Raw genomic sequence first — 14,485 nt, 5'->3', positions numbered from 1 at the left:
AAAAGTACCATATAACTGTAACAGGACACCTAGGTTGGCCTGTGTGCTAGCAACATTGGGATGCTGGTTACAGTTTTAGGGGGATGAGTTCAGAGAACTTTGATAGTGAGAGTGAGTTTATGGGTAATTCATTAAATACAATGAATAATTGTGTGGCTGATTGGTCCAGACGTTACACACCAAACCTTTCAGGTCGTTTGACTTCTTTGTGAAACATGCCCAGACCGCAAGAGCTACTGTGGCCCGAAATGGTGCAAAAGACATTGTGTCTTTCTGAGAATTATTTAATCTGAACTTAATAAATCTAACATGTGGTCTATTTATTTACAAAATCTTCATTTTGAGTTCATTCTCAACTGAACTACTGAAACCGCAGCTGGGTGAAAGCGTGTCTTCAAAGTGGGGCACAGCATTAAAGGGTTAGTTCACCCAAAAATGAAAATTCTGTCATTTATTACTCACCCTCATGCCTTTCCACACCCATGACCTTCGTTAATCTTCAGAACACAAATTAAGATATTTTTGTTGAAATCCGATAGCTCTGTGAGGCCTTCATAGGGAGCAAAGACATTTCCTCTCTCAAGATCCGTAAATGTACTAAAAACACATCTAAATCAGTTCATGTGAGTACAGTGGTAGACCTATGTGCCGATCGGGTCCAGTCGGGTCTGTGTCTTCCTGGCCGGGTTCGGGTCCAGCTTTCAAATAATAGACGGGTCCGCGTTGGTTCCGGGTAGTACATTTATGGAATTTCTCAGTTCTGCATGGGCCCGGGTCCAACTTTCAAATAATAGACGGGCCCGGGTCGGTTCCGTTTAGCACATTTACGGGTCTCTTCGGGTTCGGGTATGAATTTTTAGACCCGTGAAGACCTGTATACAGTGGTTCAATATTAATATTATAAAGCGACGAGAATATTTTTGGTGCGCCAAAAAAAACAAAATAACGACTTGTATAGTTATGGCCGATTTCAAAACACTGCTTCTGGAAGCATCGGAGCATAAATGAATCGGCGTGTCGAATCTGTTGTTCGGAGCGCCAAAGTCATGTGATTTCAGCCGTTTGGCAGTTTGACATGCGATCCGAATCATGATTCGATACACTGATTCATTGTGCTCCAAATCCTCCTGAAGCAGTGTTTTGAAATCGGCCATCACTATATAAGTCGTTATTTTTTTATTTTTTTTGGCACACCAAAAATATTCTCGGCGCTTTATAATATTAATATCGAACCACTGTACTGACATGAACTGATTTAGATGTGTTTTTATGGATCTTGAGAGAGGAAATGTCATTGCTCCCTATGAAGGCCTCACGGAGCCATCGGATTTCAACTAAAATATCTTATGTGAAACGGCATGAGGGTAAGTAATAAATGACAGAATTTTCATTTTTGGGTGAACTAACCCTATAAGCAACAAGCATGTGATCTAAAGATTGTGGGTTTGATTCCTGCCTGGTACAACTTTATAAAAGTGTGTAATGTTGTGTTTGATTCCTTTTATTATGTGGGTAAGCAACTTTTAACCTTAAAAATATTTTTAAAGAATAACAATTAAGACACTATGCCTGATGTTTACAGCACATGACATTTTAATCATGTCATTCATTTATTTATTTATTTTATTTTATTGGAAATTGTGTAAAAGGTTTTTTGAAACCAACTTTGAATACAAAGAGTACATTTCTAGAAACTTGGCACAAGATTTTTCTTTATTTTGATTATTCTTGTTTGTTTTTGACCTTTATGTTCTTGTTCAATTGGTTATAAAAACTTGCTCATGAGTCTCAGCCTCATTCTCACCTTTATCTGTTTAAACACTACTTCACCGTTTTTCATGTCTACATAAACTTTCCTACACAGTATGTATTGTAAGAAGATTTACAATAGATTTACTGTTTATAGTCCTATTAGTGCTCTCCCTTCTGACCACGATGCTAGTTGGGTGGTCTAGACATGCTCTTAAACAATTTTTTTCCTCCTTTTTTTGTAGTTGAAAATGAAGATGAGGCAGAGAGGGTGCTGTTTTCATATGGTTATGGTGCAAACATTCCAACAACTGCCAAGAGAAGACTGAAGCAAAGGTGAAGTTTGAGGAGGTCACTCATCTTTGAAAACCAGAAGCTCATCTTTTTGTTTACTGACTGTTTTTATGTCTGCGTGACTCTAATCATAGGTTTCTGAATGTGTGTGTGTGTGTAGTGTTCACTTGGCACGCAGGGTTCTGCAGCTGGAGAAACAGAACACGCTGCTTAGGAGAGACCTGGAAAGACAGACGGCACACAGCAGCCAGATCTCTGAAGAGGTGCTGCGTTTCAGTCTTTTGACAAGAATGCATAGACACACATGTACACATACAGTATCTGGGTGGGTAGGAGTAAAGAAGTTGGTAGTAGAAAGCATTTTTGTATGTGTTTGAGTGTGTAAGGGATAATCCACGGATAGCTGCGCATTAATACATTTTAGAGAGTGTTCACACTTGGCAGGATTGCTCTGTTAGTGTTGTTCATTTGAATAAGTGTGAATGCTACTGTGTGAACACTACTGTCCAAACCCTGGTGCACACCAAACAAGCCAATTGAGGCTGCTGAAAAGATGGTCCACTTCCAAACGAACTCTGGTGTGGTTCAAATGAAATATGAATGCAACACGGATCAAAGACATGTAAACAAACCAAAAACAGGACATGATGTCACAAGATGTGATGAGATGTAAGTTCTGTCACGAAATACACATCATAAAAACCCAATCAGGTTTTGAACATATCCCTATGCCTTTAGGTTCAGTATCTTTAGGTTCAGTGTTAAAAAATGTGAATGTGAAAGCTAAGCGGACCATGATTAAATGTTGTTGTTGTTGTTTGTTTGTTTTTTTTGGTCCGGACCAAACAAACCAAACAAACCGAACTACAAGTGTGAACACAGCCTTAATGCACAACTTGTAGGAAAAGAACCACTCATCGCAAACCGGAGTGCATATATATGTGCGTGTGTGTGTGTGTTTTGTGTACCTGTTGTTTTAAAGGGCTATTTAGTGGGAAAAAAAGCTGTTAAAATAGGATTATGAGAGGCAATTTATGAATTTAATTCACATTTATTTGTATAACGATTTTCAAAAACATACAATTGAAGCAGCTTTACTGAAAATGCATGTTCCCACTTAGAGAGTAAATTTCTGAGCAAATAACAGCAATTTTAATTGCTATCAGGAGAACAATCCAAAAACAGCAATTATAATTGCTATTTTGCTTGCAGCTTTCACAAGCTTTCTGCCGGGAAAACCCCCGTGAATCTCCCGCTCCTCAGCGTGTCATGTGCCGGTGAGCTGCCTGCTCACAGCATGTGTTGCCGCGGCAACACAGCGCGTCGCCGCGGCAACACAGCGCGTCGTTGGGCAATCCGGATTAGGTTCAGATGTCGATAGATGCATCGGTGAGAGGGCTATCGTTCTCTGGAGAGGAAGATGAAGCTGAGCTTCCCTCTTCTGCGGTGTTTGCTCATGCTGAATCGGATTCAGAGTTGACAGCCATGCTTTCCCGGGCTGTCACGAGCTCAGACTCGCTCTGAGTGATCACGACTGGTGAAGCGTGACGCGAAAGATCGCCTCTCCCCGCCCCGCCCCCATGCCTTTCTTCCCGGAAGTGCATGAAGATCTTTGGCAGTATATAGGCACATTAGTGCCAAAATCTGTTCAAAGATTTGCGCTGCTTCCTCCTTCCCAGCCCCTGTTCTTTCGCCACAGACATGGAGTGTGCGTTAGAGGATGCGCTGCTTCCTCACACCTCCTAGCTCGTCCCTCACGGGACCCACAGAGCCAGGTAAGTGCACCACACTCACTGCCTCTACTTCGGGACGATGTGCTTCCCGGGTTAGGCCCAAGCACCCTTGCTGCCCCCGCGGGTACATCTGTGTCCCCTTGGGACCTTGGGACCTTAGGCCTTGGGAGCCTCCCTAGAGCTTCCCAGCCTGTCCCGCTGGCCCATTCGGACAGTCAGACTTGGCTATGCGATTCAGTTCGCCAGGCGGTCTCCCAGGTTCAGCGGTGTCCTGTTTGCCTCATGGCAGACAAGGACGCCCCTGTCCTGTGAGTGGAGATTGCGTTCCTGCTGGCGAAGGACGCAATAGAGCCTGTCCCTCCAGCCGAGATGAAGGATTTTACAGCAAGCGTCCTTCATCGTACCCAAGTTAGCAGTGGGTTAGGGCCAATCTGGGATCTGCGTGTCTTGAATCAGGCCCTTTATAAGCTCCCATTCAAGTTGCTCACGCAGGAATGCATCATCATATGTGTTCACCCCATAATTGGTTTGCAGCGATTGACCTGAAGGACACGTACTCTTGTTTCACCTCGACACAGACAGTTTTTTCGTTCTGTTTCAAGGGTCGAGCATACCAGTACAAGCTCCTCCCCATTTAGGCTGTCCCTGTCTCCCCATGTCTTATCAAGGCCGCGGAGGCTGCCCTTACCCCTCAGGCATTCGCATCTTGAATCTTGATGACTGACCTTTTCTAGCTCACTCTCGATCAGTTATGCGAACACAGGGACCTGGTGCTCAGGCACCTCAGCCATCTCAGGTTTTGGGTCAGCTCGGAAAAGAGCAAACTCTTCTCTGCGCAGAGCACCTCTTTTTTCAGTGTGGAGATGGACTTGGTTAGTATGATGGCGCGTCTCACTAACGAGCGGTGCTGAACTGCATGAATACATTGAGGTGGGAGACAGCGGTTCCACTGAAACAATTTCAGTGGCTCCTAGGGCATATGGCATCCGTAGCCACGGTCACGCCCCTCGGATTACTGCATATGAGACCGCTTCAGCACTGGCTACACAGCTGAGTCTCGAGGTGGGCATGGCACCATACAGTCAGCCCGTGGTTGGACCTTGCTTTTCTGCGGGCTGGAGTGCCCCTAATACAAGTGTCCAGGCATGTTGTTGTCACAACAGATCCTCCACCACCGGCTGCGGTGCGCCATTTATATCCCGGGCAAGCTCAATCGTGCAGCCGACGCACTCTCGCGACAGCTCACGCTCCCGGGGGAATGGAGACTCCACCCCCAGGTGGTCCAGCTGATTTGGAGCCGATTCGGGGACGCACAGGACCTGTTGCCTCCCAGGAGTCCACTCACTGCCAGTGGTTTTATTACCTGACCGAAGGGACCCTCAGCATGGATGCACTGGCACACAGCTGGCCCCGGGGCTTTGATTCTGAATAAGTTTGATAGTAGCCCATGCTGCGCTAACTTGGCTAAAGCTACACTTTTGGAGAGATTTATAAAGAATGAAGATGCGTTTATGAATTATCCAGACTGCAAGTGTTTAAAAATGAAAATAACGACATTGCTCTGGTCTCCGTGAATACAGTAAGAAACAATGGTAACTTTAACCACATTTAACAGTACATTAGCAACATGCTAACAAAACATTTAGAAAGACAATTTACAAACATCACTAAATATATCATAATATCATGCATCATGAACAGTTATTATCACTCCATCTGCCATTTTTCGCAATTGTCCTTGCTTGCTTCACAATACCTGCATAACTTCTGATGATTCTTATGATTCAATACCTGCATAACTTCTGACTGTGCATTTCCAGATGTTAATACTGGCTTGTCTAATGCCTAGAACATGGGCTGGCTTTGCATATGCAAAGTTGGGGGTGTACATATTAATGATCCCGACTGTTGCGTCACAGTCGGTGTTATGTTGAGATTAGCCTGTTTTTCTATAGTGTTTTTCACGCACAAGATTTACATATGAAGTATGAAACAATGGTGTTTGAGACTCACTATATGTCATTTTTATACAGAACTCTTATTATTCAACTATGCCAAGGTAAATTCAATTTTACAGTCTAGGGCACCTTTAAACAACCATGTATTAAGATGTGTGTATATACACACACTATATTGCCAAAAGTATTGGGACACCTGTCCAAATCATTGAATTCAGGTGTTCCAGTTTCATGGCCACAGGTGTATAAAATCAAGCACCTAGGCATGCAGACTGCTTCTACAAACATTTGTGAAAGAAGGGGTCGCTTTCAGGAGCTCAGTGAATTCAAGCATGGTACCGTGATAGGTTGCCACCTGTGCAATAAGTCCATTTGTGAAATTTGCTCAATGCTAAATATTCCACGGTCAACTGTTCTCTTCTATTCTCTTGAGTGACAAATCACGCTTCTCTGTCTGGCAATCCAATGGACGACTCTGGGTTTGGCGATTGCCAGGAGAACGGTACTTTCCTGACTGCATTATGCCAAGTGTAAAGTTTGGTGGAGGGGGATTATGGTGTGGGTTGTTTTTCAGGGGTTGGGCTTGGCCCCTTAGTTCCAGTGAAAGGAACTCTTAATGCTTCAGCATACCAAGAAATTTTGGACAATTTCATGCTCCCAACTTTGTGGGAACAGTTTGGGGATGGGCCCTTCCTGTTCCAACAGTAAGTAAGTTTAGTCTTCATGCTCTTCTATAGTTTTAAAGCATTGCAATTGTTCTTGAGGGGCGATAATTGAGGATGAATCATAAACCGCTGTCAAAGGTTGTAGCCCACATTTAAAATTGTATTTCTGATGCTTTCGATTTTCTCAGTGAAGAAATTCATGAAGTCATTACTACTAAACTGTCATGGAATATTCAGTTCAGGTGATGTCTGCGTAGTTTTTAATCTAACCACTGTACTAAATAAAAACCTTGGATTATTTTGGATATTTTCTATGAGTTTGCAGAGATGCTCGGCCCTGGTGTCTTTTAGAGGTTGTTTTGTTTTTTTAGCAGGACATACTGTCTTTCCACGTGTCTCTAAAGACCTCTAAATGAGTTTGTTTCCATTTTAGCTCTGAGTTTTATGAGTTTCTCTCTTGAAACCATGGGTACTGTTGCACCATGGTGCAGTACTTTTCTCTCTAACCTTTTTCAGGCAGGTTATTTGTGAATCTATCTTTAGTGGTTGGGATGAATGTTTAGGAGCTCAAGCTTTGTAATTTATTTTGTGTTTTTCTGGTTTAATCACAAATAAGATTTTTTTCTAGATCCTGTAGTAAATTTATTATTTGACTTCATTATTCAGGGAACAGACAGTGTCTCTATTAATTGGACTACACATGCACTTCTGTCAATTAAGTGAGCAGAGCAACAAAGACTATGATTTGAGGTTTGACTTGCCCTTAGAACACATTATATCCAATATTAAGATAGCAAAATTAAAAGCTTGAACTGTAAAACCTCAGTATAACCTTGCTTTGGTCATGTTGGTATAAATAATTGTTTGCTCTATCTCATAGGTCACTAAGTTTGTTTCAATAATGTGTTCTTTGGATTTCATCCATCTGTGAATACACGTCATGTTGTTCAAAACCCATATAGCACAAAAAGAGAAATCTTAAAAAACTTGCATCAAAACAGGAATGCGAGAGTGAATGGGAACTGATGCTGTCAAGCTTGAAAAATGATGTAAAAGCACCATAGAAGTAGCAGAAAATGTTGTACATTCACCTAGTTTTCTTTTGGCATGTTCATGAGAGAAGTAGTCAGTAGAAGTAGAGAGAGAACTCTGATTTGTGAAGTATTTGTTTATTTTAGGTTGGATATTTTCAGTCATTGTTCATTTAGTTCATGAAAATGACTTGTTCATGAATATGATTTGTTCATAAATATGACTAATCTGTTTACTCGATCCATTCGCAGTGGTTAACATCTCACTGGAGTGGAAGATTATCAATGACATTATCAAATTTCAATTTCTCACAAAAATATTGAAATATTTTGTTCTTTTTGCATCTTTTTGAAGCTCTAAAGCCTCAGTCCCCGTTCATTGTAATAGCATTGAAAAAAATTTATAATTCATTGAAATGTCTTTTGTGTGGAAGAATGCATTTGGAACAACATGAGAGTAAGTAAATGATAACAGAACTTACATTTTTGGGTGAAATTCTGAAGCTATAGTGAAAAGGTTTAGTTTAAATGCAAACCGTGGTACACAAAGTGTGTTCTAGTCCTAACTGCCTTTCAGATTTCATTTTTACTTAAGATCTGTTCTATTTGCGTTTGTCTTTATGGTAAGCTCAGGGTCAGATCTCAAACAAAACCGCAATCAACCGTCTTTGCTTAAAATGGTGAGACAAAAATTTCCCTAGAGTTTGAAAAACATTTTGAAATATTGAACCAGTTAGAAATAGAAAAGAGAACAGCATTTATATTTAACTTGGCACAGTGTTTTTTCTGTTTTTTAAGTTCTCTTTTTAAATCGTCATTGTACTATGTTTGCTTTTACAGATATTCAGTAACTTCAGCAGAATTTTTATTGGTTGACAAGGTCAGTGATGTGGTTTCAAAAATAGCAGAAAGTACTACAGACTGTAACAGAAACATTCTAGGATCAGCTTTCGTCTAAAATGTCCAACTTCATGCTTTACATACATTGATCCTCTACTCAGCTGTGGTAAATATTAGAGTTGTAGAAAAAAAGTTTGATCAATTACATTGTAGATGTTATCACCTATTGTTGGCCTCTTGAATATGCCTTAAAATTAAAGTGCAATAAGATCTCTATAAATTATTTAAATTGATTGACTATAAAGTATAATATAATGAGATTCATCACCCTTAAAATGATTTGGAAGGCCCAATTTGTAAAACAGTATTGTGTTGACTTGCAAATTGAAAAACATTGTCATGTGACATCTCTGCTTCAGTTGGCATGTGGCAGATTTTATGGTCTGATGAGACCATAATTTAACTTTTTGACTAAACACCCTGTTGGTGTGATGGAAAAAAAAAAAAAAAAAAAAAAAAAACTCTATGAATGTCTCTTTAAAATGTACAGAAGCTGCTGAAAAAGTCCAACCCTTGCAATTTTAAGCTGTTAGTCATCAGTTAGTCAACACATAATTGGTTTCAGTAGGTGATTTAAAGCATATCAGCTGCTTATTAGATAGAATACATAGCCTATGATAGTGCTTAGTGAACAGTTATCAATGTATATTACGGTAATATGCATAGAATTCACTGGAACATAAGTTAACAACAGAATTACTGCAATTGCAGAATCTTTTATTTATTTTATCAGGCTGACCCAAACCGACAGATTAGATTGTATTGTCATCAAGGATTCTCTTTCCTAATTGTTGTTCAAACCAAGGCTGCAATAAAAAAAAATGTAATAAAGATGACCCTATGTACTTGCACTGAATTACCCTGTTTACAATGGAAAACACTAGAGAGATCTTATTTATTACCCATTAAAACACTTTAGCCTGTTTACATTTATACAACTACAACATAAAAATAAATCAAATCACAAGAACTGACAAATTCACACCAAAAAGGGGGCATAGAGGAGGATGTAGGTTAGAATAGCTACCCTATTGTAATATACCATAAAGTGAATATGTTATTTATTTAGAGAGAGAATTGATCTGGTCCTGATGTTCTTGATATAGTCTAAAATAAGATGTATTTTATAGATTATTTTTTTAGGATGTTTTGCTTCATAGGGACATGCAGCTATTCATTTATGAAATCTACGTTCCAATTACAATGACATGATTCAGTTCCACATTAATGCAATAAATTTTTTGGCAAGAATTAGTAATAAAATTACTGTAAATTTTATTGTATAACTCTGCCATGTAATTAGAGTTAGTGAAGTTACCTAGTCGACAGGTCTCTGATTCTTGGAAAGACAACATTTGGATATGATGTTGGGCTAGGAAGTTAAATACAGCAATACCAGCATAGTCTTATATGTGAGTAAATGACTCAGTTACTGGAACCATATCTGACTATCTTATTGACTCATTTCTTTCATTGAAATGTCTCAGAATGAAGGTGCTTATTGTTTACTTAAATCAGTATTGTTAATGATAGTTCATATGGGTTGACCTTCAGAAGGTCTTGTTAGTTGAACAATGGCATTAAAAAACATTATTACATTATTTATAATTTTGTTTATGCTGGTCAAATACTAAACCCCCATCCTTATTGCAATGTTCAAAGCAATTCCTAGCTTGATCAGCCCATATTTTGACAAAAAACATGGCCAAAATATTTTCCCATAACTGTGTTGTTTGGGGGGAAAAAACCCTGAACAAACATCAGCTGAAGTCTGCTCTACATCTGAATAATCAAGAAAATCAAAAAAATTATTTTCTCTAGTTTTTCAAATTTTTGCCATGATGAGAGAAGTTTATATACCTTGATTCAAAAGCTTGGAGTCTTTTTGGATCATGTGACACTGAAGACTGGAGTAATGGCTGCTGAAAATTCATCTTTGCCATCAGAGGAATAAATACATTTTTTTTGGCTTATAATATTATAATAGAAAATATTTTATTTTAATAATAAAAATTTAATAATTTTGTAATAATATGTCACAGAATTACTGTTTTACTGTATTTTATCAAATAAATGCAGCCTTTATGAGCATAAGAGACTTTAAAAAAAAAACATTAAAAAAAGAATAAAGAAAATATTTGATGTGGTGTACAGAGGTGTACATCTGGACCATATATCTACATTAGGCAGCTCAATTATGCTGTATTTAAACTGTAAAGTCATAGTCCTTTTGATCAATCCAAAGCATAATGTCACATCAATGCCCTGAAAGACAAAAAAATAAAATAAAATAATCATTGGTACTTGGATTGGTAGAAACTTTGATTACATTTAATTGTATCGTATCCACAGAAAGGTCTATGTAAATACATATAAAAATTATATATACAGTAAATCCTGTCAATGAGAGAGATAGTCGTCAAGATTAGTTTGGATTAGCTTTTAATAAAGAGGCATCACAAGTCTATACTTGTTCCTTTCTGCCCTTTTACACCACATTTTAACCTTGGTACATGCTGTTCTTGGGCAGAAGTAAAATGATTCATGAACAAAAGGAATAGATCTACTCTTTTAAAAGGGGGTAATAATGCATTGTCAACAAGGTAATTATCATTGTCTTATTAGGAGGGTGCTGAGACGAAGTGCCGAATGGTGTTCTTACAGTTTGGTCTGGCACACCAGGCTTATAGGGAATGGCCAGAGGGAGGAAAACTTAATTGCATCTTTCAAAACTACCCCCAAAAAAAGCACTTTATATATATTAGACTTGCTCCTTAGACATAACATCTGAGCTTTTCCTTTCATTGACGTTTAAATCTGTCATAACAAGATAATAGCAGACCGTAACAGTCATGCTTGGTGTTCTCACAAAGCACCTGAAACATCAATGTGTTGATTTACTGGATTTGGCCCGTACGCTTATGCCGTGTTTACATTCATCACGTTTCTCAGTCGCGTGTTTCATCCCTTGTAGGAATGAAGTGATCGCCCTTTTCCTTTGCCCTATCAGACACACACTCCAGCTTATCCTCAGCCAATTGGAAGAGACGTTGAGCAGTGTTAATGAGTTTACCATGAACCTGGCCTCCGCTTTTAGCAAACAGACCTTTACTATGGCAGACATGACTGATTGGCACTTGTGTCGTTGTAATTCACTGAAGATGAAAACCAAGTTTTCTTTACAAAATTCCTTTAGATTGCTCACTTAGCCACCCACACAGCGGCAGCCTCACATTGCATGCAGACTTTAAGAACCGCACCCTGCCTCAGAAGCCCAGAGATAGCAAGATCTTACCTGTGAACTGGTCCACAAGTCATCTTCTGTTTCATGCTCGATATCTTATCATTCTTGACAGTCACTGACTGATGGCTTGACATAATAATGTAATGGCAGATGGGATTATAACTGATCGCTTAAAGGACTGTACTTTAGATGTGTCCTTTTGATGAGCATAAGCAGTCCATGTATTCCTAAAAAAAAAATGTTATATCATATTTGCAGTCTGTTTATACACTTCCGTGCAATTTTTAATGTAATGTAATAAAGAATATAATAATATTGTGAAATATTATTACAGTTCAAAACCACAAAGAAAACAGTTTTTCTTTGATGGCAAAACCACAGTCTTCAGTACAACATTATCCTTCAGAAATCATTCTAATATGCTGATTGCTCAAGAAACATTCAGCATTATTATTATCTCTGTTAAAAAGCGCTGTGACACTTATTATTCTTGTGGAAAATCATGATGCATTTTTTCAGGGTTCTTTGATGAATTGAAAGTTTAAAAGAACAGAATTATTTGAAATATATATTTTTTGTAAGAATTTAGACATCTTTACTGTCACATTCAGTCAATTTAATGCATCCTTGCTGAATAAAAGTGTTCATTTCTAGTGGGCGGTATGTATGCATGTGTACATATTTTATGTATTAAAAGAAAATGAAAAATAAAATCAGTGATTATAAATTCTGAATGTAAATTCCGGCATTAAATATAGATATTAATATTGAGATTTGCAAAGAATTGCATTTAAAAACATGTAAAAATATGTATAACAAAAAGTATCATTAGTTCACACAATTTTTTTATTTTTTTATTTTAGTTGGAGGCAGCCAACCAGCTTCTTCAGCAGGCCCAGCAGCCACACAGCTACCTGATTGAGACCGTTCGACAGAGAGACACTCAGATCCACACGCTGAAAGACCGTCTCACACAGTTAGAAGAGGAAGTGAGGTAAAGAGGAAGTAAATAAACATCACAGATTTACGGATACATCCTTTTTTATAAATAACCAGCACCATTTGAAATCTTTACAAAGGTTTTATTTTGAAAAGATATAGGTGGAGTCATTATAGAAGCATTGCCTTTGTTTTGTAACAATAGTTGCAACGGTTTCTGACTGCAAATATGTTACAAAGTATGCATTTGTATTGACCGAGGAAAGACAGTAGGCAATATCTGAAATAACTTAAATACATTCCATTTAATTGAGGAGCAAAGGTAATAGACCTGACTCATAAAGGTCAGGAGCCATACCCACCTGTCAGCCTCTTAGTAGGAGTGCATTTGCGTGCATTCATGGGTGGCTGGATGCCTCCTTTTTTTTCTTCTTTTATTTTTTTTTTATTTTTTTTTTTTTTTTCGTTTTTCTTGGCTTGTCACATATCAATGACAGATATATTTTCCTACCTCTATATGCAAAGCAGGCATTCTCCTCTGTAAGTTCCTTTAGAGATACTCCTGGGGTTAATGTGAAAAATATGTAAATTTCTCTTCTAAATTTCAGCATCTTTCAGCTATGATTATAAGGCTACTTTTGGCCAGGGGGACTGTTCTTGCATAGGCATGTGATGGCATCAATTTTCATATATAACGATAATTGCTGAAGCTTTTATCACAAATGTTGTATTGTACACAGTATTGAATTAAGGTAACAAAAAGTGTTTTCCTCCCTAACAGGTTTAATAACTTTTAACAAAAAGAACACTTAAAGGGTACATAACTCACACACTTTCTGCCAATCTCATGTTAATCTTGAGTACCTGTAGCGTAGTATAGAATCCTTAATATCTCCAAAGAATCTTTAGTTTTATCAGATTTATAAAAGACAGATACGCTGTTCAAAGTCTTTCCGAAAATAGCCGAGCTCCTGGAGGCGTGCCATGGGTGAAGCTAAAGAGTGACGAGCATGCGCAGCTTTTGCGTAGCGTAGCTATCAATGGTGAGCTAAACAAATGTATTTAATCACACACAATACCTCATCGCATTATCCCTGGATAACTTTTGATTCAATATACGTTCCTGTTGTTTACACTTACGTGCCGACTACCAACAAAACAGACATTTGATGCAGTTTTACCTACCACCTACAGTTCCGACTCACTCACTCTGGGTCTTTTGTCGCTGGGACCGCTCCATCTTTCAGTTTCAAACGATCTGCAAATCCAGCGTCGAACTGGGCCTTGTTTATTAAACCATAAGTGCCAATCCTAAGGGCTCGAGCAGCCACAGAAAAACACAAGATATTCTCCATTCATTTTAACCAACCAATAAAAAATTGATTGCAACTATTAGAGATGACTTTATCCTTATTTTGATAGTTAATTTAAGTTTTCTATGGTTATTTTAATGACAAATTTCGAGAATGCATTAATGTAATGCGTGAGTACAAATCTCTCCGCTCCACTGTTCATTTAATACTGTTCTTTGGGAAGCAAGGTTATCTTTCCCTCACAACCAAAAACACACTTCTTTGGTTACATTTTTGATTTTGTGGTCCAAAAACAAAGTGACAAATCTTTCTCATACATAAAAATTACACAAGAGTGGTGTTTAACACTCCATATTGCTAACATCACCTCATTATGGGTAAAAATAGAAACCTCCTGGCTTCGCACGTGCAACACGCCTGGAAAAAGTGAAATTTCGTAAAGTAGCATTATGATGAACGTAATTTAATTGGCATAAGTATCAATATGTAAAGCTTGGGACTGTTAATTAGCCTGGCATGGCTGAATTGTTTTGATTTTACCGTTGTTAGCGTTATTTCCACCGAATCAAACATAATTTTTATTCCAAATACAACTTGTATAATGCTACTAACATTACCATTTTGCCAACGAATACAACTTTAGTTGAGCTGTACTATAA

At 38.3% G+C, this 14,485-nt stretch overlaps 1 protein-coding gene across 2 annotated transcripts in view; it reads left to right on the top strand.

Annotated features, from left to right (window-relative positions):
• Window positions 1-14,485, top strand: part of pibf1 (progesterone immunomodulatory binding factor 1) — a 56,624-nt gene that overhangs the window by 28,535 nt on the left and 13,604 nt on the right. For both annotated transcript variants that reach the window (XM_048196994.1, XM_048196992.1), the window contains 3 exons: window positions 1,995-2,085; window positions 2,204-2,306; window positions 12,438-12,568. In XM_048196994.1, the coding sequence (XP_048052951.1) occupies window positions 1,995-2,085; window positions 2,204-2,306; window positions 12,438-12,568 (325 nt within the window). The remainder of the gene's footprint in view (window positions 1-1,994; window positions 2,086-2,203; window positions 2,307-12,437; window positions 12,569-14,485) is intronic.

The sequence above is a fragment of the Megalobrama amblycephala genome, linkage group LG7, assembly GCF_018812025.1.
Source record: "Megalobrama amblycephala isolate DHTTF-2021 linkage group LG7, ASM1881202v1, whole genome shotgun sequence".
NCBI classification, from domain to species: Eukaryota; Metazoa; Chordata; class Actinopteri; order Cypriniformes; family Xenocyprididae; genus Megalobrama; species Megalobrama amblycephala.
Note: the sequence above shows the minus strand (reverse complement) of the source record. Positions and strands in the feature narration are given on the sequence as shown.